We start from the raw sequence: 27,796 nt of genomic DNA, 5'->3' as shown, positions 1-27,796 counted from the left end.
AAACTGAGCCTTGAAACAATGGATTGCTGGGTGAGAGGACCCCGCCCCCGGCCCGAGGAGACCAGGCCGGACAAAGACACTCCCAGGCCCGGAGGGGTCAGGGCCGGGCCGGAGGGGGAGATGTCGCAGTAAACACGGACTTGGACCCGGGCGGGAGGCGCATTCCAAGCGGAGGGAAGGGCGCAGAGGCCTGGAGGCTGTTGGGGACCTCCCGCCTCGCCGGGCGGCTGAGCCTGCCCAGGACCTGTCCCTCGTCGTTCCCCCCGCCCGGCCCCTCCTCTGGCGGGGGTGGGGGAGGGATCTGGAGGGCCCCGGCGCCGCCGGCCGACGCCGCACAGTTCACCCCGCGCCGCGGCGGGACCCGGGTGGCGTCAGCGCCGACGTCAAGGCGAGGCGGAGCCGCGTAGACTCGGGCGCCGGGCCCGCGCCCCACGCCGCGCTGGAAGTCGTGGGTGTGGTGGTAGGCAGAGTTCGCCTTCCAGCTGTCCCGACGCTGGGAAACGGAGGGGGAAACTGAGGCACGGGGCGGCGCGTGGCCTCGCTGAGCCTGAAGCTGGGCCGCAGGGCTCCCGGACCCCGCCTCTCAGCCCCAGCCCGCCTGTGTCCCAGTCGTGCGCTCGCGCTGGCCCGCGCCGCGACAGCCCCCAGAGTCACTCGGCTGCGAGGATCTGTGTCGTTTTGCTTTCCGGCAGGTAGACAGATCCCTAGAAAACCGCCCAAAGAAGCGCCGGGCGTCCCAGACCTGTGTCCTGGCAAGTCGCCACATAGACGTGGGCCTCAGTTTCCTCAACGGGACAAAGGAGGAAAGCGGACATTTAACTGCAGGCTCACAGCTCCTGCCTTCGGGAAAGGCGGGGGAGATACACGGGGGGACACTAGCGAGGCAGAACGCGAACCCACGGCTGGCCCCGGGTCCCCCTTTTGTCTTCTAGCCCTCCGCCCACTCTCGTGCCTCTCCCTCGGATTCTAACCCCCTCCCCTCTCCTCCCACCTCCCTCCCCTCCCCCCCGGCCCCCCTCCGCGCCCCGCCGGGGCCGCTAATTAAATGCAGAGCTGGGGGGAGGGGGCGGCTCGCGGTTAACCCCTTCCCGCCGGGCCCAGGAGGGCTTTCCTTAGCTGAAGAGGGGAAGCGGCAACGCTGCTCAGTCCCCTCGCTCCTGGCTTAAGGTCCTAGGACAAGCCCATTTGATGGACAGGTAAATCGAGACCAAGGGGCCAGCCCCGAGGTTCTAGGCGAGATCCGATTATCAGGGCTTCCAGATAGGAGGGCCAGGGAGTAGAAACAGTGGAGAGAAAAGGGAGATAGGGAGAGAAAGGCAGAAGGAGATGGATGGAGAGAGCAGGGCTGGAGGGGCGAAAAGTCTTTTGGAGCGAGACAGAAACAGCCAGAGACCCAGAGAGAGTGAGACAAACGAGTTAAGAGACATGAGCCTGGTGGGGACTCAGCGGCCCTGAGAACCAGTATGTGTGGTGATAAGGGACTTACAGGCCACTTCAGGGGCTGGAGGCCCATGGGCAAGCTCCCCGCCCCCCAGCTCTGGCCCTGGACTGGCTTGTCCACCATTCACTGACCTCGGACAGGGCCCTGTCGCCTGCACTGAGAGTCGCCCCTGACCAGGGAGCGGTAAATCACCCCAGGCTCCCACCCTGTCCTTCTGGCTCTGGGCCAGGTAGAGAGGACCCAGACACAGCCATTCCACTGCCTGGGTGCCCCTTCCCCCTGCCCACTGACCACTGCCATTGTGGAGCTGGGTAAACTGGAGATTTGAGAGGGGCCCAACATTCTTGGGTGGGAACAACTGAAAAAGTAGGTAATACGTCAAGCAGGGACAGGCGCTATGAAGAAATCTCGAGGATGTTCAGAGGATCAGCGACATCTGCGGACAAAGGGGACACCATGAGGGGGACCAGGGAAGGGTGGATTCCTGAAAGCTGAGATAGCACGGGCTAAGGTCCTGAGGTAGGAATGCATGATGTGCTGGAGAATCTCGATGAAGGCCTAGATTAGGGTGAGGAGAGGGGAGATGGGTTAGGGGATCATAGGGGCCACCCAGGTCACCAGCAGCTGAGGTGGGAGGTAGTTGGAGTCCTTGCCAGGCCAGGAGGAGCCTGTGACTACCCTCCCTGCCTCAGTCTCCCCACCAGTGGCCATGTTCCAGAGGATGCAGGGGCATCTTGGGGGCATAGGCGCTGCCCTGAGCCGCAGGGACCTGTCTTCTGCCCTCTGTGGGTGCCACTCTGGCCTCCCTTCCCCCTCTGTGGCGCTGGGTTGTCTCCCTGTTACCGCCTAGCTCTGCCCCTCCTATCAGCGAGCCGAGCCGAGAGGGGGGCTGGCTCTCCAACCTCACGGGGCCCCTCACTCTTCCCTCTCGCCCCAGATCTGGCTACAAGCTCTGCAAGGAAGAGGGGGGCTCAGGAGACCGGGTTGAGGGGCACAGGGGAAGGGGAGCAGTGTGATCCTTGAGCCTGCATAAAAATAGCTGCCCCCTCTGCCCCATCCCCTTCAAGGAGGCCTGAGTGGCTGCAGTGACGGGGGATGTGCCAGGAGGAGCATCCGGCAGGGCCCATGTTGTCATGGTGACGCTGACTCAGAGGCAGAGGCAGGTACCCGCCACCCGCCCCTGTGCTCCTGGCACCCTGCCCAACCCCCACCCTTCAGCCTCCACTCCAGGGACCTCTTCTGAAGCTGGAGGAGGGTGGGTGAGACCCCAGCGTTGGCTTCATGAATTCCTTCACCCGCCCCTACCCAGTCACCTGCTGGAAGGTAGGAGATGCTATTTTATCACACTAACCTGGGTGCCACGTCTTCCTCCTTCCGGACACCCATCTCCCCATCCATCTGTTTTTTGTTTGTTTGTTTTAATTTTTTTTAATGTTTTCTTTCTTTCTTTCTTTCTTTCTTTTTATTTCTGAGAGAGAGAGAGACAGCGTGAGCAGGGGAGGGTCAGAGAGGGAGATACAGAATCTGAAACAGACTCCAGGCTCTGAGTTGTCAGCACGGAGCCCGACACGAGGCTCGAACCCATGTGTCATGAGATCGTGACCTGAGCTGAAGTCGGACGCTCAACCGACTGAGCCACCCAGGCGACCCTGTTTTGTTTATTTCTGAGAGAGAGAGAGAGGCAGTGTGAGCAGGGGAGGATCAGAAAGAGAGGGAGACACAGAATCTGAAGCAGGCTCCAGGCTCTGAGCTAGATGTCAGCACAGAGCCCGACAGAGGGCTCGAACCCACAAACTGGGAGATCATGACCTGAGCCGAAGTTGGACGGTTAACCGACTGAGCCACCCAGGCGCCCCCCATCCGTTTATACGTTCATCCACCCACCCACCCACCCATTCATCTGTCCATCCCTCTATTTACCCATCCACGCAATATTTATGGAGCACCTACTGTGCGCCCACATTGTTCTCAGCACAGGACAGTCATCCCCTGCTCCAAGATAGCAGAGAAGGATTTGGGCTGGGGCGATGCAGGTGAGGATGAGGCCTCTGTGGCCCCTTGGGCCATGGCCTTGAGAAGTGGAGGCCCCTCCTCTCCCTCCTGCTCCCAGTCTCTCCTCTACCACTATCTGTTTCAGATTCTATCTCCCCATCTCAGAGTACAGCCCAGACCCTTCCCCAACTTCACCCTCAGACCCCAAAGCCACTATGTACCCCCTTTCCTCTCTTCCCCTCATTTGTCCACACCAGTCACATGAGCCTCTGTTTTCCCTCCAACATACCGGCTCGTTCCCACCTCAGGGCCTTTGGACATGCTTTCCTCCCTGTCTGGAAAATCCTTCAGGTCTTTACCTGGCATTTGTCTTGTTTATTTCTTGGCTTCCTTATTATCTGTCTCTACTCCCATCTCCAGAGAATAAACACTTAAGAGATAGTCTGTGGTTCCTTTGGTGTCCTCTCTGCCTATCTCTGTCTTCAGTTTGCCCACTGTGAAATGGGCAAATGGGAATGGTGTTCACAAGTAAGACTTCATAGAAGCGGCTGGGGATAGAGACTAAACCCTTAGAACTGTTCCTGGCACAGAGTAAGTGCTCAACTAACATTTCCTTAAAAATAGTCCAGGGGCGGGGCCCCTGGGTGGCTCCCTCGGTTAAGCTCCCAATGTCACCTCAGCTCATGATCTCACAGCTCGTGAGTTTGAGCCCCCACGTCAGGCTCTGTGCTGACAGCTCAGAGCCTGGAGACTGCTTCTGATTGTGTGTCTCCCTCTCTGCCCCTCCCCCACCCTCTCTCTCTCTTTCTCGCTCTCTCAAAAATGAACATTAAAATTGTTTTTTTAAACAGTCCAAATGTCCATGAGCTGATGAAGGATAAACAATACATGGTCCAGCCATATAGTGGAATACTACTCAGCCATAAAAAGGAATGAAGCCCTGACACATGCCACATGGTGGATGAACTTGGAAAACATCGTGCTCAGTGAAAGAAATCAGGCACAAAGGTCACCTGTTGTATGATCTCATTTACATGATATGTCCCGAATAGGCAAATCTATACACACAGAAAGCAGATTAGTGATTGTTTAGGGTCTAGGGGAGAGGGTGTGGGAGGTGACTGGTAATAAGACAGGGTTTCTCCTGGGGGTAATGAAAATGTTCGGGAACTAGATGGAGGCGATGGTTTAACAACAATGTATTAACTGCTTTATTTTATTTTTTTATTTTTACTTCTTTTTATTTTTTATTTTTTTTAACAAATAGTTTATTGTCCAGTTAGTTTCCACATAACACCCAGTGCCCATCCCCACAAGTGCCCTCCTCCATGCCCCTCCCCCTCCCCCCCATACTTCTTTTTATTTTTTAAGTGATCTTTACATGCAGTGCAAGGCATGAGCCTACAACCTGGAGAATATGAGTTGCCAACGTGTTCACTTTAAAATGGTTAATTTTGGGGGCGCCTGAGTGGCTCAGTCGGTTGAGCGTCCAACGTCAGCTCAGGGCATGATCTCGCGGTTCGTGAGTTCGCACACCACATCAGGCTCATTGCTGTCAGCCTGGGGCCCACTTAGGATTCCATGCCCCCCTCTCTTTGCCCCTCCCCTACTTGCCCCCCCAAATAAATAAGCATTAACTATACAATAACATGGAAATTTTGTGTTAGAGAATCTTACCTCAGTAATAATTTTTAAAAGAACATTGGGGAAAAGCCAGGGAAATCTGAAGAAAACATGCACTTCAGCTAACAACGATCTATCACCTTACTGCGTCTTCAGGATGCCCTGCGTGCTCCTGCCCCTGAGCCTTTGCACCTGCTGTTCCATCTCGCGGGAGGCTCCAGGCAACTTAGAAGCTGGATCGGACCCTGGGGTCTGAGCTGCAGTCTCACCATTTGCTCCCCGCCCCCCACCTCCTCCAATCACAGGAAAGGTCAGCATGCTTGGTGGTTTCAGGATGAGGTTAAGGACATTCCCAGGCCTTGGAGGTCAGTCTGCATTCCCCGGGGGAGGGAGAAGGACCTCCGAGCCGGTGGAGCCCCGCAGCAAGTGGGCAGGAGAGGCCACGGATTCGGATTCCGTCCAGCCGGGAAGCCCTCTTCTGTTTCCAGCTGTCTCAAACAGCAAGAACCTTTTTTTTTTTTTTTTTAATTTTTAAGGAAGATTGCTGAGTACTGAAGATCTCCCTGGACAGCACTGCTGTGCCCCCAGGCTTCCTCTCCAGGAACTGAGTCTTCTGGGGTCTGTGGAAAAGACAGCCTTTCCAGAAGGTTCTGAGGAAACCATGTGGAGTCTCTCCATGGCGACAAGGAGAGTGGGAGGGAGGGAGGCCACCTCACCGTCATCCACACGCACTTGGGCATTCGGGGACACCCCCCAGCTCCGCTTGCCAGAAGTGCTTGACATGCCAGAGGGGCGCGGTATGGAGGCACAGGCCCGGGGGGTGCCCTACAGGGACGGTTTCAAAGGAACAGAGAAGGGAAGGAGGGAGGGGAAGACGCAGGAGAACACACAGAGTATTTTTAGGCGCTGAATGCAGCCCTGAAATATTTCCACGGCCACTCCCGAGGGTGAGCAGGGTGACTATTTCGGTGCCTGGTTCCAATGGAGGCGGGACGGACAAGGGTGAGTCACCCCTGGGTGGCTGGACCCAGACTGGGAGGGGGCTCTTAGGGCAGGACCGGGGGCCTTCAGGTGGCCACTCACCAGCCCGGGCCAGGCGATCAGTGCTGACCTCCGGGGCAAGGACAGTGGCCTAGCCAGGCCAGGCACATTGCACCATGGCCGGGGGCCTCCCAGACAATGGGCTGAGCCCGAGGCTCAGAGATGAAGGGGCCCCAGGAGGAGTTTCAGATGCTCTACAGGTGATCGGTGAAGAGTGAAGCACAACTCCGAGATGCTTGCAAGTATATATGGAGCACTTGCTGTATACCAAGCCTCCTTCCCCTTGTAATCATCTCAACAACCCCTGTAAGGTAGAGGCCACTATCATCCCCTCTGGCAAGCAAGGAAATGGAGGCGCGGTGGGGTGAAACTTGCCAGGCACTTTGTCTCGAACCCAGTCCAACCGCTGAGGCTATAGTCGGGGGAATAAGTTTTAAAGCAGGTGCCAGCCCCCCCCCTCCCCCCACCCCAATGACTCCTGTCTCCTGATTCTATACCTGACACAGCTCAACTAAGAGAAGGCAAATGGATCCTCCAAGTTCAAGAAGGGAGCAGAAGGAGGAGCTCTGAGGAGCCTCTGGAGCTCTGTGACCTGGGGCAGGTGGCTCGCCCTCTCTGTGCTTGAGTGTGGGAGCTACCCGGCACATGCTAGGCTGTTTTTAGGATCATGGCTTGGGTCTGATGACTCCTTTTTTTTTTTTTTATGCTTTTTCAATACAATATTTATTTTGAGAGAGAGAGAGAGCCAGTACACACCCATAAGCACATGAGCTGGGTGGGGGGGAGGGCTGGGAGAGGGACAGAGAATCCAAAGCAGGCTCGGCACTGTCAGCACAGAGCCTGGCGAGGGGCTTGAACTCACGAACTGTTAGAGATCATGACCTGAGCTGAGATCAAGACTTGGGTATTTAACTGACTGAGCCCCCCAGGCGCCCAGGTCTGGGAACTCCTGACCTCATCTCTGCCCAGCCACCGCAAGCCACATAAGTTTGGGGGCCTTTTCACTTGTGGTTCTCTCCACCTGTTCCCGCCCCTCTTCCCATGGACAGTGGCTTCTTGGCCTTCAGGAGCTGGTTTGCACGTGCCTCCCTCAGTGAGGCCACCCCTCCCACCCTGGAAATCTCTGATCCCAGTATCCTGGGGTTCCTGCAGAAAGATGAACCCTTCTGCCTGGGCCCTCATGACACCTCAGCGACTTCTACCGTGGGGCTGGAGCCCCCGGCACCACCTCCTCCTAGTCTCCTGGCTTCCACCCTTGTCTCAGTCTGTTCCAGAACCTTCTGTGCCTCCCATCTTGCTCAGGGCCTGCACCTGCCCCACTTCTGACCCATTCCCTTTGTTCTCGTCACCACTCTGTGCAGGGCCTTTGCACCGGCACAGGCCTTCCCCCTCGTCTGAAATGCTCTCTCCCCTAGATGGCTGGCTCCCTTGGCTTCCTCAAACCCTGTTCTTGACTGTCACCCTCTGGCCTGCCCTGCCCACCTCTTTCTCCCACTCTTGCTTTCTCTTCCTCCACATTGATGCATTCGGCGTGTTCGCTGCTAGCGAGCGCACCCTGTGGAAGGTAAGGGCCACCGGGCCAGGGCTCTTTGCCTCATTCATGCTGAGTGTCCAGCACCCGGGATGGGGTTGTGGCCCCAGTTCCTCCACCTCCAGGCCAGCCCCCTGCTCCACTGAGATGGGCAGCTTCTCCCAGAGGCTCTCTGAGTGGACATCAGCCTGTCTCCTACACCCCTCACTGGCCAAGTGTCCTCAGAGGGACAGTGGAGGACACAAGGGCACTGCTGATTCCAGGACAGGCTGGGCCCTAGGGTCCAGATGGATGGCTGGAGAGGAAACTTGTCATCACGCCCCTGTGGACTCAGTGGGCACAGGACAGGGCTTCCCCAGGGAGCTGCTCTTGAAGCAGCAGGTGAGGCCCCGCCGAGGTGGTATCGGGGAGGTGGGTGCAGGCAGCGACGGCGCAGGAAGCGAGAGATGCCCCCTTCCCTCCGCCTGCTGCTGCCGTGTGGGACCTGCTGCTTCAGGTTGCCGGCCATGGCCGTAACCTCTAGAAGGGCTCTTAACCCCAAGTCCGGCAAGCAGGGGTCAGGGCTGTCAAGGCTGGCTCTGCAGAGCTTGGGCCCCAGGCTGAGTCACACCTCGGCTCAGATGGGAACTGGAACAAAGTCCAGGGGTAGGAGGGCCTTGGTTCTTGGGAACTGGGAACAGCCTACGTTGAAGACACCCTCCTTGCCCAGAGTCACGCACCAGTCAGCTGATGAAGGCTCAGATCCCAGCGGACAACCATCAGAGGGGTGGAAAAATCGAGGCCTCGATGGGCCTGGATGGGCCTGGACCTGGATGGGCTCTTTTGGTTTCTCTTCTTGCTGAGGGGGCTGAGGCTGGCTTCTCAAAACCAACCAGGAAGAAGACTGAAGAATGGGGCTGTCCCGACAGTCAGCTCAGAAAGACAGAACCTTCCGGAACCTCACCGCATCTAAGCGGACTGGGCTGATGAGGTGGCTCACGTCACGGGAGGGCAACGAGGGAACTGGGCCGCCTGGCTGGAAAGGTCAGGGCCGGCTGGCATGTCTGGCGACACCCGCGGGAAGCCGCGATTACGCAGGCCGGCTCTGGCTCCGGTGGTGCTGGTCCTAAGCCCCAGCGCAGAACCGTGGAGGGGGGAGGGGGGAGGGGGGAGGGGAGGGGCCCAAGACCCTGAGCTGTGAAAGGCATTCTCCTTCTCCGGGTAAAGCTAGGTTAGGGAGGAGAACCCAAACCGCCAGAAGCAGGAAGGGGCGGGGACTCCAAAGGGCTTCCCATTCGCAGCCCCGCTGGACACCTGACCCCAGCTTTCATCAGAGCCTCACCGGCCTGGGGCCCCAGAGGCTTTTATGGGCCTGGGAGTCCAGGGCCGTGGGGGAGGGGAGCTGGGAACCCGGCTGGCTGTCTCCCTTCCCACCGGGCCAGCCTTCTTGGTCCTGCTCCGTGTTCGCCCCACCCCCACCCGGCAGCCCCCGTCTCAGGGATGTGTTCTCCCTAGGCCTGGGGCTTACCAGCTGCCCCCCAGGCCCCACTCTTACTTCCATGCCCTGTCCCCCGTTGGTGCCACAGTGAGGCTTTGACACTAGGCACGTTTTCAGGCTGCGGCAGGTCCCACGCAGGGTGCCCGAGGGAAAAGCAAAGGCAGGGTGGGGGCAGGGCAAGAGCACATTCTTGAGGCCAGCTGAGGGGCCTTAACTGTGGCCTCAACTGTGGCCTCCTGCAGGACCGCGTGCAGCCCTTGGCAGCTCTGGCAGGTGGAGTCCCCTCTCAGGCGACACCTTGGATTCTGATCGCCCTTCAGAAGAGGTCTTGACACAGTGACAATTAGAACCCGCTCCCATGGGGAGTGGCTGGTGGCCCGGCCTGGCCGCCAGCACCAGGCTGTCCTGCAGCCCTCCTCACTTCCAACAACGGGGAAAATCTGTCCGCTGACAAGGTCAGAAACACGTTACAAAAGTGCTTGCTCAACATCGCCGGCAAATCGCGGCGGTGCCCCAACTTGGGAGAGGAGGTGGGAGCCTCATGAAAAGGTTCCTCGCGCGTTCCTGGGGGCAGAGTCTTCTCTTGGTGAACCTGGTGTGAATGGTGCTTCCAAAGCAGGGGTGAGGAGCGGAGGGCGGGACAAGGGTGGCAAGGATGGGCTGCATGGGCATCACACTGGCTGGCTCCCCCCCCCCTTTCCCCGCATCACCTCTCCCTACACAGGGCCCAGGGATTACAGTCAGACCTGGCGCCGGAGGGCCACTCCCACTGCCCAGACAACAGCCTCCTCTTTATTAAAAGGACATCATGGGACATGGAACCTGTGTCCTGCTGAAATACTTCCCCTTGGTGAGGGAGGTAGCAACCCTCGAAAGGAAACTTCTTTTACGGGGCTATGATTTCCTGAGGATACCACACTCTGGACGTGCCCAGTGGCTCAAAAGGAATTAGGAATTTGCAGTTGGTAGTTGTATTTGTTTTTATTTTTGTAACACAAACAGGGAGAGAGGAGGCACAGGGGCAGGGCCCAGCAGCATCCGAGGAACAGCGTCTGCGGCCTACGTTCCTACGTTATTTGTTTTCAAAAGGCAGTTCTGAGGTCCGTGTTTCAGGAAACTCCCGAGGCTGTCAATCTCCGTGCAAACAGCTTAAAATAAAAACCTCCGGTCTGTTCACCACAGGAGGATCCAACTCAAAATGCAAAACAAGCCTGTTTGGAAAGCGCCCGCCCTTCAAACAAGAGCGAGGGCCTTAAAGACATATTAAACACAGAATCTTCCAGGAATCGAGTCAGCTGTGGCTTCACAAAACCCCAAACACCAAATAACATATCCAACTGTAGAACTGCTGGCTTTAAAAAATAAAGGGGGGGGGGTGTCTTTATGCAAAAAGGATTACAGAATGACAGGCAGGGAGGGAGGGGGATTTGTCCCCAGCACCTGCCTCTTCTTTTTGTTCTGAACACACTCCTGAATCCGGAGCAGAAGCACAGCTTCCAGGAGAGGCAGCAGATGCTCAGTGGCGGCTCAGTCTCTGGGGACCGGGGGACGCTCACTGTTTGGCCGCCTGTCTGCCCGGCTTCTTTTCCGGCTGACCTCTGCCTGTGCCTGGGATCCCACCTCGGCCCCGACCACCAAACACACCTGTGAAAACAGGGGGGGTGGAGGGTGGGGCAGCGCTGCAGCAGAGCCAGGTCTGGAAGTCCAGCTAAGAACGTGGGATAGTGCTCCAGAAAGTTCTCAGTATTGACAAGGGACCAGCTCCCGGGAGGTACAAGGGATGGCAGGGAGGACAGAGGTCAGCTCCCAGTCACACTGGGGCTTGGGACAGGCTTCCTGGGAGAGGGCCTGGGGCCAGGATAGGAGGCAGTCATCAAAAGGACAAAGCCAGATGGCTTCCAGGAGGAGGGGAACAAGAGCCAGACAGGGACAGGACTTGGGGGGAGGGGCACAGGCCCCCAGCTCTTAGGACCCAGGCTTCCCTTTCTCCAGCACCACCCACATCCACTGGCCCAGGAGAGAAACATCTGGGAGGTTCTGTGTGTCCAGCCTGGGGACGGGGATATGGGAGCTCCCTGCCCTCTAAGCTCTGCTGGCCAGTGATGGGCTGTGTTTCTAAGACATTTTATGTGGAGCCCGGGGTGGGAGCTGTGTAGGAGGTCGAGTAGTCAGGGACATAACACAGGCCCACCCGGGGAGGTGCCAGAAGGACCAGGGCAGCGTGGGGACACAGAAAGGTGCCCCTAGGCCCCCTTCCACCACAAACGTGAGCGGGCCCTCTCGGCATTGAGGCCAAAGCCTGCAGAGGCCGCCGCTCCCCACCTCTCAGGGGCAAGCCCAGCTCTGCCACACAGGGTGAGATTTCCACCTGCCGCTGAGGGCCCAGGGAGAGCGGCCCAAGCGATCGCTCCTCCCTCCGTCCCTGCTCCTCTGGGCAGCTCACTCAACAGCGGTGGCCCCCAGCACGGAGAGCCCGCCCTCAGGTGCGGGAAAGGCCCTGCTCACCCCAGGCCCTGGCACCCCCTCCACCTGGAGTGCCCTCTCCATCTCCTCCCTCCACCTCACTCCTGACCATCACAAGAGCCGCCAGGCTCCGGGCCGACTCTATCCTTCCTGGCCCTGCCTGTGAGCCCCTGGGGGGCGGGGGCGTGTGTGTACCTAGGCCTGGCACACGGAAGGCCCCTACAGATGGAAGAGACAAAGCCAGGGCCCTCCAAGAAGAGGAGTGAGCGGGGGAAGGGTCTGCAGATGGCGTCTGGGTTCAGGCCTCAGCTGACTGCACAACAAATCAAATGTTAAGCCAGATTTATAATCCCAGGGTTGGGGGCAGGGTGAGGGGAGTCCATCAAAAAGTCATGAACTGGGCCTCATATAAAGGAGCGACCACAGGGAGGAGTCTTGCGCCAGGCCTCGAGCTGGGGGCCCCCGACTCCATGCAGAGGGGTAACTGAGGCTGGGGAGGTGCCTCACCGTGCCCGGAGCACCTGCCAGGACACACATGTGGGCATATGGCGAGGGCTCAGGTCCCAGGTCCGCACAGGCCCCGTGTCAGCCTGCTGGGCTGGACCCAGGGTTCAGGGAGCACCGATGGCCGCTGCAGGGCAGAAGGGCCCGGGGGAGGGTGGGGGTGGTCAGCACTGCCCACAGGGACCGCGGACGCTCCCTGGGCCGGGGCAGGCAGCAAGCAGCAGCCGCCACACCAGGAGAGCCCTGTGAGTCATCACCCCCAGCTCTGCGTAGGGGGCTCTGAGCCAGGCCTGTGGCACCGTGACGGCACCACCCAAGAATGTCAACACTGGGACGGGCTGCTGCCACGTGCTGCGGCCACCCTCCGGCGGCGAGGCCCGGGCAGACCCCGTGGCCTAGCTGGCCGCAGGTGCCAGAGGCAATGAAGGGAGAGAAAGGCCTACCTCGCCCGGCGCCCCCCATGCCTCGGCCCTTCTGCTGCTTCTGCTGCTGCAGGCCGCCGCGGCCCCGGCCCTTGGCCACCACCTCCTCCTTCACCATGTCGATGATCTCGTCAGGGATGCGCAGGTACTTGATGGTGCTGCCGCGGATGTAGCACTCGGGCATCCGCCAGAACTTGTCCCCGTCCTGTGTGATAGAAGGGGGAGTCTCGGATCTGAGGGGCTTGGGGGCAGTCCCTGCAGAGGGGGCGCGGTTGGCTAGGGCACATCTGTCCCTCATGTCCCCATGCCCAGCTGGGCCACAGTCCTAGCCTGCCTGCACCCACAACCACCCCTGCATGGTTCCCAGTCCTGGACTCGACGTGGGGCTGCCTTCCAGTGGTATCCCTTCCAGACCCTCGGTGCCCCTTTCTGCAGGAGGACTCAGGCGAGCACACAAGATAGCTTCCTCTTTCTTGACCTATCCTGCAGCGTGGGAGGGGGTTTGTTACCTGCAGCCCGAAGCCTATGCACCAGGCACTGCCACAGCCCGGCCATGGCCCAGCCCCTCTACCCTATGGGCCCCAGCCTTCTAGAACCCAGCTTCTGGAAGCCTCTCCTCGTTCATCGCTGTACCTCCTGACAGACTCTGAGCTGGGTGTGGGCCTCTGTGTGACCGGTGAAGAGGGCAGGAGGGGGTGGTGAGGCTGGCCAGGGGCAGTAACCACTGATGGCAGTTTTTAGGGGAGCTAATTAAGGCTGGAGAGATTAGGAGGCTTGCAAAGTCACAGACTCCGGAGCAGTGCCAGTCCTGTGCGTCCTAGGACATCAACTGGCTCCCCGCCTCCCCCGCCATGTAACCTGTGACCAGCACAAGGCCTTGCTCCACACCCCCTCCTGCTGCCCTTGGGCGGGAGCCCAGGGCCTCTTCCTTCAGATTAGTCCTCCGGCCCCAGCCCTAGTACCCTGAGCCGGAAGTCCTGGCGGCCCTCTCCTCCCTGCCACCCCTAGAAATCAGACCACAACACTTCCCTGCTTAGAAACCAATCAGGGCCCCCCTGGCCTGAGGACAAGGTCCAAACTCCTCAGTGTGGCTCCCGAGGGCCTGAGATCCAGCCCCACCCTGGCTGCCCTCTCTCAGCTCTGGATGACGTGCCTTCCAGACAGAAATTTCTGGAACACACAGTGGGCTTCTTGCCTCTATCACTTCTCATGTGCTGTTCCCACTTCTCCATGGCTGGCTAACTCTGACCCCCTACAGGCCTTGCTTCACAGCCCCCTGGACCCCCCCAGTCCTCACCACGATGCTTCTCGGCAGGGCCTGGGTCAGGCTGGCCTGGCCCAACAGAGGCACTCAACGGGACAAGTGGAAAACTAAGGGCCAAAAGGAATGTTTGAGGGCCGACTCTTCCCAGGAATGTGCACAAGCCCCCTACCCGCCTGGGAACCCTGCAAGGTCTTGGGGCACTCCTTTCCCAGGAAATGTAGGCCGGGGGCCAAGTCCACGGGGGTGCAAAGTACAGCCCGACACACACAGAACGACTCCATGGCAGCCCAGGGCTCGGCCTTCCCTCAGCCAAGGACAGGCTGGGCTCAGCGCGCTCCCGGCAGGAACCATGGCGTATTCTGCGTTCCGTGGCCAGAGCCGAGCCACCTAAGCTAACCGCCCTCCAAACAACCCTAGCTTTCCAGTGCTTTCTCGGCCCCTGGGGGGTCTGCATCCTGCCCATGCTGCCTGCTGCCCAAGGGAGCTGCTGCTACCACATGCTTACGGATGGGGGTGCTGGGCAGCCCAGATGACACTGAAACTCACACCAGCCTTTCCTTCCAACCGGCAGATCACAGAGGGGGGACTGGCCAGGAGGAGCCCCATGTCCAATCTCCACTGGCTGTGGAGGGCGAGGCTGACGTTGCCGTGCGAACCGGCAGTTGCTTCCAGGCCCCAGCGGTGGACACGGCCCTCCCGGCCATGCGCTCGGCTGTGTACCGTGGCAGCGTCTGCTACAGCCACACCGGGACCACCCAGACACCTGCCGCCAGAGGAGCAGCACAGAAACCCAGAGCAAGCTTGTAGCAGAACACCTCCCGCTGTGCTCCATCACAAGAAGCAGGGCACAGAGCTGCACAGGTGAGGGGAGATGGTCACACGTACCAGTCTGCCTGCTGGGGCGTGAGCTGTCCAGGGGACAGGCCGGGGGTGAGACAGGCTGTCTAGTGCCCTGCTGTTCTCTGGGATCAAGACAGCCCCGTTCTGGCTGCCCCCCTGCATCTTCCTCCCCCGTAACAGAGGGGGCTGTGCCAAAAGGGGGATGGAGACCGGAATCCAGGCAGCAGGAAAGCCCTAGCAGCCCCCAATAGGTTAGCAGTAGGTAGCCCTGCCTTCACCACTGTCATCATTCTCATTGCTCTGGGGGTCATCTGAGGGCTAGGAAGGCCCATGATCCTAGACCCCCAGTCCTGGTCCATGCAGGGGTCCTCCTGACCTGGCACTTCCTGGTTTGAGGCCTTGGGAGGTAAACAAGTCTACTAGTCCAAAGGGCCACAGGGCTGCCCTCGCCCCCTGGTGGCCTGGACATCCCCAGGCTATACCACCCTGGCCCGCTTGGCAAGTGAGGTCCGTGGCCAGGACCAAAGGCAGCAGAGGCTGACCAGGAAAGTCAGGTTCGCCTTGGAGGCCACCCCCTACCGGTACACTAGGGATTTGCAGGCAGAAGTGGCCCCCAGACCTAAGTCCTTCTTGTTTAGGACTGGCCCCAGGGGTGGGGGAATGGGGCAGCCACCCCAAAGGTGCAAAGTCCAGGGCACTAGGTGGACTCGGAGGGCCACCCATGGGCCCCCTCCAGGCCTGGACCAGTCCCTCGGGCCCTGCCCTTCCTAAGCCCGACTTTTTCCAGAGCCTCCCCCCCCCCCCCCCGCATGACCTGGCTGACGTCATCCCACAAGGCCAGGGAGGGGCCTTCGCACCCGGGAGGGCATGCAGAGGCTCTATAAGCTCCAGGTCCAGGTCCAGGTCCCTGTGGATACTCGGTGGCCACGCTGCCCCAGTCCCTATACCAGTCTGGCCCTGCCCGACCAGCTGGGCCAGAGGGGCCCCCAGCAGTGGGCGCAGACCAGGCGTGGAAGGGCACTCACCCTAGATGTGCAGATCACCTCCCGAAGGTTAATGTTCATCCAGTTGTCACAGCTCACCAGGTGTCCGTTGTAGGTCTCTCCATTTTTGAGTTCCACCAGCTGGAGACACACGGCCCCAGGTCAGCCATGGGCCCCGGGGAGGTGCAGCCTGCTTCCAAGAGCCACGTGACTATGGCCCGGGCCTCATTCTGTCATGTCCTGTGCACCTCCGGGGACCAGTGGCCACAGCACATGGTGCCTAGTATGGTCCCCACCCCGCCCCCACCCCCCACCCTCACTGGCCCAGCTTACAGGTGACATGTTTTGCTGGGCAGTGCAGACTTCTAGGATTTTTTGTGCAAAGCACAAACAAAAGAGCAAACAAGAAACACAGCACATCGTTCTGAAAACAGGCTGACATTTAAAAAAGAATCAACTCAAAAAAAAAAAAAAAAAAGAACCAAGTCAGATATCAAGTCAAAATAGACAAAACGGAGAAGCCACCCACGTGTCCATCACCAGCAGACAAATGGGCGCACAAGACGTGGTATGCTCATACAAAGGAGTATCACGTGGCCATAAGGGACAAAGCCCTGATACGTATTCAAATGTGGACGAACCTCGAAAAACATCACACGGAGGGAAAGAAGCCAAACTCAAAAGCCCACACAATGTGTGATACGATCCCACCGATAGGAAACATCCAGAACAGGCAGGTCCACAGAGACAGAAAGCAGGTTAGTGGTTGCCAGGGGCTGGGGGAGGGGGAGTCGCTAACAGGGATGGGCTTCCTTCTGGGGTGATGGAATTGTTCTGGAACTACACAGAGGTGGTTGTTTATAACACCGTGAATGTACAAAATGCCTGAGTTGTACGTGTTAAAAGGCTGAAATATAGGGGCACCTGGGCAGCTCGGTGAGAAGAGCATGTGACTCTTAATCTCGGGGTTGTGAGCTGGAGCCCCATGTTGGGTATATAAATTGCTTAAATGAATAAATAAAAACTTAAAAAAAGAAAAAAGGTTCAGGGGTGCCTGGGCGGCTCATTCAGTTAAGCAGCCAATTTTGGCTCAGGTCATGATCTCACGGTTCATGGGTTCCAGCCCCGCATCAGGTTCTGTGCTGTCAGTGCAGAACCTGTTTTGGATTCTGTCTCCCTCCCTCTCTCTCTCAAAAGTAAATAAACATAAAAAAAAAAAAAAAATCCGGCCTGGGGCCTGATCCCACAACACTTGAGATCATGACCTGAGCCGAAATCAAGAGTCGGACACTTAACCCACTGAGCCACTCAGGTGCCCCAGTGTTTGACACTTTTTTTTTTAAGTTTTTAAATGTTTGTTTATTTTTGAAGGCAAGAGAGAGAGAATCGCAAGCAGGCTCTGTATTGTCAGCGCAGAGCCTGACACAGGGCTCGAACCCACGAACTGTGACATCATGATCCGAGTCGAAATCACAAGTCGGACGCTTAACTGCCTGAGCCCCCCAGGCGCCTCTGTGTCCGACATTTTTAACGAGCACGTATTCCTTTCACAAGCAGCAGAAGGAACACAGGTCCTGACACGTGAGGAGAGGGTTAGGAGAGCAGGTCGGCTTCAGCCGCTGCCCCGTGTCCCCGCCCCCAGTCCGAGGCTGACCCCCACTGAATCCTGCTGCCCCCCTCACCCCCCACCGGCAGGGACTCACCATGGGATGGTTCTGGGCAGTCTTCAGCAGCGACAAGGGAAGCTGTAAGGCAAACAAAAGCACATGACTTGGGTGTCTGATCAGTGCCAAGGAGCCCTGGCCTCTGGGCAGGGCTGGGACTCGTGTCACAAATCTGCCAGCTCATGACAGCAGAGGAGCATGCACCTCTCACCCCCCACAGAAGACGCATTCTCCTGACTCTGCCCAGCCCCAGGACACACACCCACCTCCCAGCTTAGTAGAGTCTTGAACACTTCCCTCCTGCCCAGTATCAGAGGCAGCAGCCACCCTTCTTGAGGCTGACCAGGGGCATTTCTTTATGACCCATGCTGCACATATTCACACCCTTGACAGGAAAGGGCTTAGCCCTCCCCGCTTATCAGTAGCATCACGGCACACAGGTCCTTCTACTGGTGGCGTTTTTTGCTCAAGTGAGGTCTCTGAGATGCATCCATGTTTATACACGCAGCTCTTTCACTTTCATCCTCAATGTGGTTACTGTCACCCCCACTTTATAGAGGGGGACACTGAGGCTTAGAGACTGAGGCACTTGCTGGGCACTAGAAGCTAGTAAGAGATAGAGCCTGGCTTGACCCCATTTGCTGAAGGCAGTTCATGCCATGCCTCAACGGGCAGCCAGGCGGCTAGGAGTCAGCCTTGACCGAAGATGGCTATGTCCGAGTTAGGTTTTCAGAGACCACTCCATCAGGTAGGAGGAAGAAACAGTCCAGAAAAGAAATCTGTCAGTTACTCCCAAGTGATGGCATATAAATGATGCGATCTTTGAAAGATCAGCTTTTGAGATACTTAAAAAAAAAAAAAAAATCACTTTTTTCATTTTGGGCGCACAAATCACGACCCATATGGGTCTGGGATCCAGGGCCAGATGAAGGTTCTGGACCCAGGGTGCCCCGGAGACACTGCCTCAGGGGAGTCAGGAGCTTCGCTGCCCCCCACCCTCCCGAAGCTCCATGCCGGGAGGCTCGGGCTCTCTGGGTGGTGGGAACTGGAGGCCAGAAATGGCCCTCAACCCTCACAGGGGGCCCCCCCGGTAGAAAGGCTTGAGGGAGATCCCACATCCCACAGGCCTTCCCCGTGAAGAGCCACCCAGGGGAGGTCCAGCGGCGGCAGGAAGCCAGGCCCAAGCCCACTTCCTGTCCTGGCTTCCTGGAAGGGCAATAGAAGAAGGGGCCACGTGGAGAAGGGGCGGCTGCTCAAGGAGGGCGGGCAGGCAGGGGTCCCAAGACTGACCACCTGCGGCTCCTGCGCTCTTACTTGGAATTCATCTGTGTGATGGTGCCCGGGGGCAGAGAGCCATGGAAAAGCAGGAGGCCCCGACTGGCACATGGGGGCCGCGAGCCCCCGTCGCCTTTTGCTATGGAGAAGCCTCAGGCTTCCCTGGGCAAGCCTGTCTTCTTGGGTCCAAAATGGGAATGTGGACCAGGGTGATGACACGCTCAGCTCTTCCTCCCAGGTTACCTGAGGGGTCAGGACCAAGTTGGCCCTGGGAGGCAAGAACAAAGATGGACTCAGCACTGAGAGGCAGACGGGGGTGCAGCCAAGGCCCCTCTAGATGAAGGACCAGTGGCCAGAGCAGGAGGGACCTTCCAGGGTCACATGGCAAGATCCTGGTGAAGCCCAGGCAATTAAGCTGATGTCTGTCAGCAGGGGAACCACAGGGGTCCTTTTATGACATGCACGGTGTCTCTTTTTTTAATTTATTTTTTAATGTTTATTTTCGGGAGAGCGCAAGCAGGGAAGGGTCAGAGAGAGGGGGCTAGAGGACTGGAAGCAGGCTCTGCACTGAAAGGCTGACAGCAGCGAGCCTGATGTGGGGCTGGAACTCATGAACCATGAGATCACGACCTGAGCTGAGCTCAACTGACTGAGCCACTCAGGTGCCCCACTTTCTCTTTTTATTAAGTTTATTTATTTATTTTTGAGAGAGGGTGAGTGGGACAGAGAGCGTGAGCTGGGGAGGGGCAGACAGAGAGAAGAGAGAGAATACCAATCAGTGCAAAGCTGGAACTCACAAACTGTGAGATCATGACCTGGGCTAAAATCGAGAGCCTGACACTTAATCGACTGAGCCACCCTGGCAGCTTCTGTGCCGGCAATGGCCTTTCCCTTGTCCCAGCTAACGGCAGCACAGCCCCGGAGAACCCACGACTTCGTTGACTGTCATGGGCAGTGCCCTAGTCACAAGGCAGCCGAGGAGATGTCTGGGACAAAGAAAGCCCGAACACCTGCTCCCCACACTCCTCTGCACATTTACTCCCCAGGCAGGTCACAAGGCCAAGCTAGCAGCGGCCAAACTGGCCCATTCTGTTTCTCACAAGCCACACCCATTTGTGCTGTACGACCTTTGCTCTTGTCCTTCCCCAGGGCTGGTGGCGGCTCACACATCACCTCTTAACTCTCTCGGCCAGGCCCTCATAATAACCTCATGTAGAGCTTGAGATTTCTACCTGGGCCACCCACTGCTGCTTCCATTACAGGACAGAGCAGCCTCTAATTATCTTGTTTATTGCGTCTCCGTGGCTAGACTGGAAAACTCGGAGGGTGTGGACTTTGTCCAGTGCCGAGCTAGCGGCCAGGCACTCGAGAGGGACTCAGTAAATATTTGCTGAGCAAATACACACGAAAATGCACACGCCACCCAGGAAGGCACACGGTGTGGGTGGAACACTTGCGTCCCACCCCACCCCCACGTAAGAAAAGGAGAGGCTCAGATGGGGAGAATCCTCATCCTGAAACTGAGCTGGGGACCGAGGCTAGAGGAAGGGGAGGATCCCCGAGAACTTAAAAGACTTGGTGGGGAAGAAGTTCTTGAAGGTGTCCAGGGAGATGGCAGAGAGTGAGACGCCATGGGGCGGGGGTGGGAGACATGGCCATCTGGAGTTGGGGAAGTCAGAAGCTTAAGAAAGAGCATCCCTTCCTGTGGGCTTTTTCAGAATGTCTAGGGTCTGGTTCTCAGGTCTAGACCAATCTAAGGCTAGACCTGACAGCTTCCTGAGGCCCCCAATTCAGGAAGCGGTCATGGATCCACCCTCCACCCTCCTGCTTCCGGCCCCACCATGACCACAGGGAATTGGGAGTGTGTCAAGTCTCTGTCCCTTCGGGAACATTCTTCAGGCTGAAAAAAAAAAACCCCGAGTCTTCTTTCCCCCAAGCACTGCTCTAGGCTCTGGGGACTATCAGGGATAAAAATCAAAGATCCTGCCTCCGGGGAGCTTAACAAGGAAGGAAACTTCCAGTTCCGCCCATCCCCTCGGGCCAATTCTGTCCTCCAGCAAAGAAGAACCCACTCCCTTCACTCAATTCCCCGCATGGGCCAGCAGTGTTTAGTGCAAGCCTCCACTAACCCTCAGTGACTGGTGCTGATGGGCTAGGCACTCTCCTAGGAGGCCTGGCTCTGAATCTCTGTGTGGTCCTGCTTCCCTGTACACACGTTTTTACTTATTTATTTTGAGAGACAGAGGGAGCGCCCAAGATGGCCAGAGGAAGAGAATCCAAAGCAGGCTCCACCCTCAGCAATGGGGCTCGATCCCATGACCCAGGGATCATGACCGGAACCAAAACCAAAAGCTGGAAGCTCAACAGAGTGAGCCACCCAGGCGCCCCTACACATTTTAAAGTAAGCTCTACGCCCAACGCGGGGCCTGAACTCACACCTCCGGTATCAAGAGCCACATGCTCTACCAACGGAGCCAGGCAGGTGCATCTCCCTGTCTATACACTGAAGGCACAGGCACTCTCTGGCTGAAATCCAGAAATTTCAGGACCTGAGAGCAGCATGGTCCTGGAGGGGCTTCCTGCCAGGGCCTCAATTTCTCCTTCAGAGAACTGGGAGATTGCAGTTCTAGCTCAAAATGCTTTCTCCTGAAACGACACCCTGTGTGATCCAGGGAGACGACAAATCCCCTCTGGGTCAGTTTCTTTCAGCCTTAAAGCGAGAAGCACAGGTCTGCGCCCACATTCTAAGAGCCTTGCAAGTCTTGAAATTCTCCCAACCAGCTTAATTCTTAATTTGAGAACTCAGAGCGGCCCCCCTGTCGCTCCATCTATCCAATACATGAAGTTAGATTAGGTCAGATGCACTTGAAGCCACTCCCCTACCTCAACTCACTCTGCGGCAGGCATTCACCGGACCCTTTGCTGGGTCCCCTCCCCCCAACTCAGGCCTCAGTTTCCCCATCTGTAAAGTGGGAAGACTGCAGCTACTCTGACACATTATGATTACACGTTCGTCCAATCCTAAATTCCCTGAGACTGATGTGCTGGGTGCCCCGGGAGACCTCTCTGCCCTCTCCGGCCTGTCCTCGTCTGCGGCCGGAGGGCAGAATCGAGGCCCTGGCTGAGCGCTACTTCCGCGTCGCCCCTGCCTTGGCGGCCGCCCCGAGGGAACTCGGCGGCCGCGTTCCCCGCCTCCCGGAGAGAACTCGCCGCCGCGCAGCCCTCACCATGGTGTCGGCGGGGAGCGGGCTCGCCGACCACTTCCGCCGCCGCCGCCGCCGCTGCTCACGCTCCGGCCGGTAGCCGCCCTGCCGCGCGCCACTAAGCTGAAATGAAGTGGCAGCGACGCGAGCCAGTCAGCGCAGGGCTCGAGGGAAGAACAACCAATCCACGTGGAGTAGGGCGGGGTCGGCTAGACCAGAGGGACAAGGTTGGCTGTTTTCTCGCTGGAGGAATGAGAGAGGGCCGTAAAGTGTCGACGTGAGTGCTGAAAAATGGGGCGGAGCCACGTGCGCCAGGGCCAGTGGCCTTGTGGGTAAAAGTGCATGCGCAGGTGGGACTCTCGCTTTACTCCTGGGCTCCGCGCTGTGGGCAACGCCGGATATTGCCACAATTTGCAAAGGAAGAAATTGAGGCTTGGTGGTTATTGGGCCGTGCCTGATGCCTCCCTTAGGGCTCCTACACTTCTGATTTAAATTATTGTAGTTGAGCCTTGCCCCGGGCACGTCCTATGGTAGGTTGGAATCCAGACTGTGCCCCTCTGGGCCTTGGTTTGCCCCTTTGTGAAATTGGCTTATTGATAGTGTGTCTGCTCTAGGTTGCAGTGAGGATGAAATGAGTTAAGCCTGGTAAAAGCACTTAGAACAGCGTCTGGCACAAACGGAGCACTTAGAACACGGGTGTGCAATAAATATTCACTGGGCACCTGCTATGTGTGTGTTCCTGGAAACACAGAGTAAACAAACCAGCCAAAACTGGGCTTCCTGGGATTTAGGAGCCCGTTGGGGAGACAGATGGTAAGCGAAACAAATAGGCAAATGTATTAATGCCCTTGGTGCTGGAACAAATGGCCACAAACGGGGTAGCTTAAAACAATGGAACTTAATTGAGAAGTCTGAAATCAAGATATCACAGGGTTGGTTCCTTCTGAAGGTTGTGAGAGATCATTTGTCCCATACCTCTCTCCCAGCTTCTGGTGGGTTGTCAGCAATGCTTGCATTTCCTTGATGAAACATCAATCCGGAAACCTCAGTCTCTCACTGTCTTCACATGACTTTCTTTGTGTGTCTCCCTATTTTAGACGTTTCTCTTCTTTTCTTAAAAGGATACTCTGTTCTTAGGCCCACCCTAAATCCAGGATATCATCTTGAGATCCCTAGTTATATGTGCAAATACTTTATTTCAAAAAAAGGTCCCATTCACAGGCGTGCGGGTTAGAACTTAATCTATGCTACGTGAGAATATTTCTTTGGAGGGGACACTACTCAACCCATGACATCCAGTAATTACCAGTTGGGTGACCATTAAGGGTGCCTTCCTCTGCTTTCACCTTCAAGCCTGTAAGTGAGCAGTAGGTACCCTCCTCCAGTGATTCCCCTTCTCCAGGTTTCCTGAGTGTCTGCATTGGCATGAGAGCCTTTCTTACCAAGACCAGGGCCAAGTTCTTCCAGCTAAAAAGACCCTATGGTTCCTGGAGCCGGGTTGGGGAGGCCTGATGCCCACCTTCTCAATACAAATTCCCCTGCCCCAGGGGCGCCTGGGTGGCTTAGTCGGTTAAGCGTCAGACTTTTGCTTAGGTCATGATCTCGCGGTTCGTGGGTTCGAGCCCCGCATCGGGCTCTGTCCTGACAGCCAGCTCAGAGCCTGGAGCCTGTTTCAGTCTGTGACTCCCTCTCTCTCTGACCCTCCCCTGCTCACACTCTCTCTCTCCTAGAAATAAATAAAAACATTTAAAAAAATTAAAAAAAAAATTCCCCTGCCCCAGGCCTCAGAGACCTGAGCAGAAGAAGATGTAAACACATAGACTTAGCCACCTCCCCTCTAGGGATCTGGTGAGGGAGGGAGATCTGGGTGCCGAGCTCTGCTATAAACGAACTGAATGACTCAGGCAGGTTACTCCCTTTTCCCTCCTCCTTAAAAACAGGAATAATCGGGGCGCCTGGGTGGCTCAGTAGGTTGAGCGGCCCACTTCGGCTCAGGTCCTGATCTCACGGTTCATGGGTTTGAGCCCCGCCTGGGGCTCTGTGCTGACAGCTAGCTCAGAGCCTGGAGCCTGCTTCTGATTCTGTATCTCCCTCTCTCTCTGACCCTCCCCTGCTCACGCTGCCTCTTCCCTTCTCTCAGAAATAAATAAAACATTTAAAAAAAAAAAGGAAAAAAGAAAAAATGTGGAAGCCACATAAAGTGCCAAGCACCTTGTAGCCCCGAATCAACAGTTGTCCTTGATGTCTTAGCTTGGGGTCCTGCCACCCCCTGAAACCAATCTCGAGGTGAAGACTCAAGCAAGGACACATAGTGTATTCAGAGGGTGACCCCAGAAAGCCTCCGTTGGAGATGGAGGCTGAGAAAGGGCGGATAGCATCCTTGCAGGGAGCACCAATGAGTAGGCAATGCAGTAGTCCAGCAACTGGGGCTCAGTCCAGCAGGAGACCTCACGAACACAGCATAAAAGCTGGTGTCTTAAAGGGGACCCTACTTCCACCTGGGGTCAGGGTAGCTGGGGTATTTATTCAAGCTTTACCTATCATTGGCTTAGGCCTGGGTGCTGGTGAGGTCTGGGATGTGCGCAGGACACTGGTAGGTGGCTCATAGTGATATGGCCCTGGGTGAGAGGGATTAGAGTGACAAGCCGGGCCCTGTTTGCCAATGGTCAAGGCTGATTAATGTCAACAACAGAAACTGGGGTCCGATGAACTGTCTCGGCATCAGCACGGTGGTGGAAGTAGAAAGAAAACCACGGGCCGGTACCTTCCTTTCTGATTTTTCTCGACTTCTCTACGTCCAGTTTCTCCTTTCGCCCAACTTGCGAACTCCTGTTCATCCTTGAAACTCTGCTTGGGTGACCCCGTGTGGCAGACTGCAGTCACTGCAGTTTTTGTCTGCCCTTTCAACACAGGGATGGCCAATCAGAATTCTCCATCCCCCTGGCCCATCATGATTGGTTAAAGGAGTGACATCTGACCAGCCAAGGTTAATTGGGATCTCCCTTGGGAGGGATACTGAGGCTGCCCAAGAGAACCTTCCATGGAGATTGTTAAAAGTGACATAGTGAAAGCCTAGGATTGATTTTTCTGGATGAAGCTTTTTCTGCATGGTGAATCCAACCTACACAAGAGCTACTGTGTGGAAAAGGAGGCATGGTGTGAGCCCCTGGGTCCAGCCAGACCTGAAGCCATGAAGCGTGACTTTCCATTTAGCCCCAAATGTTGTCTTTTATTGCTTAATTCTCTTGGAGTTTAGACTCAGTCCCTGGCAGTTGGCATAACGTGCACTAATGTGTAGGTGCTCTGTGAACATTTCAGTGATAGTCCCCCAAATCTAAGCATCCCCTTTCTTTTTTTTTTTTAATGTTTTTTTTTTTTTTTATTCATTTCTAGGAGAGAGAGAGAGAGACAGCGTGAACAGGGGAGGGTCAGAGAGAGAGGGAGTCACAGACTGAAACAGGCTCCAGGCTCCGAGCTGGCAGTCAGCACAGAGCCCGACGCGGGGCTCGAACCCACGAACCGTGAGATCATGACCTAAGCGAAAGTCGGACGCTTAACCGACTAAGCCACCCAGGCGCCCCTAAGCATCCCCTTTCTTATACTTTGAACTTGAGTCGCTTGCACTGAATCACTACCGGGTTTGTGTCATACTGTAATTGCTTGCCTGCACACTTAAGCCTTCTCAACTCTGACTTGTAGGCCCCTGTATCCCCGCTGTCGGCCTAGTGCCTTCTCCCCTTTTATCAAGGACACGTGACCCAGGCTCAACCAACCAGAAGGCTTCCCTGGGATGGTTCTGAAATTGCAGCACTGGAGTAATGCGAGTCAAGTACACACGTTGCCATCTCTGCTTCAGAATCTTGGCAGTGTTTAATCCTGGTTCCAGCTGTGCCTGATGCTTCATAAATCCTCATCTTTCCTTATCCCTTGAACCAAGAATGCTACTTTTTCCCCAGTCTACTTTAAATTGTATTTCTGGGGGCACCTGGGTGGCTTAGTCAGTTGGTTGAGCCATGGACTCTTGATTTCAGCTCGGGTCATGATCCCAGGGTGAGGATCCAGCCCCAAGCTGTGCTCTGTGATGAGTGTGGAGCCTGTTTGGGATCCGTCCTCCCTCTCTCTCTTTCTCTCCCTCTCCTCCTCTTCCTGCTCAGCACCCCCCTCAAATAAAAATTAAATAAATATAAATTGTATTCCTGACAGCAGAAGCCTAAAGAGTGAAGGTCAAGGTACCTATCAAATTTACAAAAACACTCTACCCTCCTAAAAAAAAAGGGGGGGGGGTGGTTTGAGGAAGTGTAAGACCCAATGCTGTCAAAGTTGTGGTGAAACTGGTAGACACATATTTCCTTTCAAGTGGAAAAAACATTGGCGTTGTTGGCCAATTATGTCTCAAAAGCCATAAAAGTGTCATGGCCTTCAATTCAGTAAGCCATCTCTGAAATCTTATACCAGGGAGGTCTTGCAAATGAAGGAAACCATCCTATGCCAAGGCCTTGCAGCAATGTTGTCAATTGTAGAATAACAGAGGGAACATCAAGGTCTAACAGCAGTAGACTGGGTGCATAAATATGGTTCACCCACTAGACAGAATAGTTTCCATTCATTAAAAATTATATGTAACCTCACCACCATCACCACGGGTGGCTGGGCTCAGTGACTCACTTTCAAAGAATAGAGTAGAGAAAGGGGAAAATAGTCACTTGATGCTGGAGACATGTGACAGTTGCCACACACCGTGGGTTGAATGGCAGGCCCCTAAAGACATGTCCAAGTCTTAACTCCAGAACCTGTGACTTTGACCTTATTTGGAAAAAGAGTCTTCTCACATTTTGTTAAGGATACTGAGATGACATTGTTTGGGCTTTGGATGGAGCCCAAACCCAATGACTGACATCCTTCTAAGAGAAAGGCAGAGGGAGATTTGAGACACAGAGAAAAATGGAGGCAGAGTTTGGGGTGATGCTCTGTAAGTCAAGGAATCCCCAGGAGCTGGAATGCCTGGAAGCTGGAAGATACAATGAAGGGTCCTCCCTTACTGTCTCCAGAGGGAAGAGGACCCTGATCACGCCTTGATTTTGTGCTTCTGGCCTCCTGAACTTTGAGAGAATAAATCTGTTGTTTTAAGCCACCAAACTTGTGGTCGTTTGTTATGGCAGCCACAGGAAGCCCATACACTCCCTGCACCACGTGGTCAGGATGACACCGCTGTGACAAGTTGTGTGGATGTCAGGGGCCCTGGCTATAGTGAAATGAAATGGGCATCTTCCCTCTGCGGTCTTCCCCAACACCCACAGCCCCATGCTAATCCCAATAAGAATGTCAGCCAGACCCAGATGGGGGGCACCCCACGGAACCCCAGCCGGCCTTCCTCAAGACTGCTAAGGTCATGAACAAGCAAAGATACAGATCCCATTCTATTAAGAAAAAAAAGGATCCCCCTTATTCTGTGTGACTACATAGTTATCCATGTTAATACTCTTATTTTATTTACTTATTAATGTTTTTATTTATTTTTGAGGGGGAGAGAGAGACAGAGCATGAGCTGGGGAGGGGCAGAGAGAGAGGGAGACACAGAATCCGAAGCAGGCTTCAGGCTCTGAGCTGTCAGCACAGAGACGGATGTGGGGCTCGAACTCATGAACCACAAGATCATGACCTGAGCCGAAGTCAGAAGCTTAATGGACTGAGCCACCCAGGCGCCCCTCTTATTTTATTTTATTTATTTATTTATTTATTTTTTCTAGGAGAGAGAGAGAGACAGTGTGAGCAGGGGAGGGTCAGAGAGAGAGGGAGTCACAGACGGAAACAGGCTCCAGGCTCCGAGCTGGTAGTCAGCACAGAGCCCGACGCGGGGCTGGAACCCACGAACCGCGAGATCATGACCTAAGCGAAAGTCGGACGCTTAACCGACTAAGCCACCCAGGCGCCCCCCTCTTATTTTATTTTTAAAAAATGTTTGTTTTGGGGCACCTGGGTGGCTTAGTCAGTTAAGCGTCCGACTTTCGCTTAGGTCATGATCTCCCAGTTCATGGGTTCGAGCCCCGCGTCGGGCTCTGTGCTGACTGCCAGC

The 27,796-nt window shown here is 56.2% G+C and overlaps 1 protein-coding gene across 1 annotated transcript; it reads right to left on the bottom strand.

Moving 5' to 3' along the window:
- Nucleotides 1-10,065: 10,065 nt before the first annotated feature.
- LSM4 (LSM4 homolog, U6 small nuclear RNA and mRNA degradation associated) lies at nt 10,066-21,851 on the bottom strand. Its single transcript, XM_039243399.1, has 5 exons — nt 21,748-21,851; nt 17,285-17,326; nt 15,624-15,722; nt 12,516-12,699; nt 10,066-10,749 (listed from the first exon to the last, which is right to left on the bottom strand). The coding sequence occupies exons 1-5, from the start codon at nt 21,748-21,750 to the stop codon at nt 10,658-10,660; spliced, it is 420 nt and encodes a 139-aa protein (XP_039099330.1). The 5' UTR covers nt 21,751-21,851; the 3' UTR covers nt 10,066-10,657.
- Between the last annotated feature and the right edge of the window lie 5,945 nt (nt 21,852-27,796).

The sequence above is a fragment of the Hyaena hyaena genome, unplaced genomic scaffold (assembly GCF_003009895.1).
Source record: "Hyaena hyaena isolate Hyena2069 unplaced genomic scaffold, ASM300989v1 scaffold_227, whole genome shotgun sequence".
Classification (NCBI taxonomy): Eukaryota; Metazoa; Chordata; class Mammalia; order Carnivora; family Hyaenidae; genus Hyaena; species Hyaena hyaena.
The sequence above is the reverse complement of the archived record's forward strand: the minus strand, read 5'-3'. Positions and strand labels throughout refer to the sequence as shown.

Bases quoted from the DNA above. Each gene is read 5' to 3' on its own strand.
- LSM4 (XM_039243399.1), bottom strand. The intron at 15,723-17,284 runs GTGAGTCCCTGC...GTGTGTCTCCAG, and splicing joins CTGCCCAGAACCATCCCATG to CTGGTGGAACTCAAAAATGG. The intron at 10,750-12,515 runs GTAGGCCTTTCT...CTGTTTTCACAG, and splicing joins CATGGGGGGCGCCGGGCGAG to GTGTGTTTGGTGGTCGGGGC.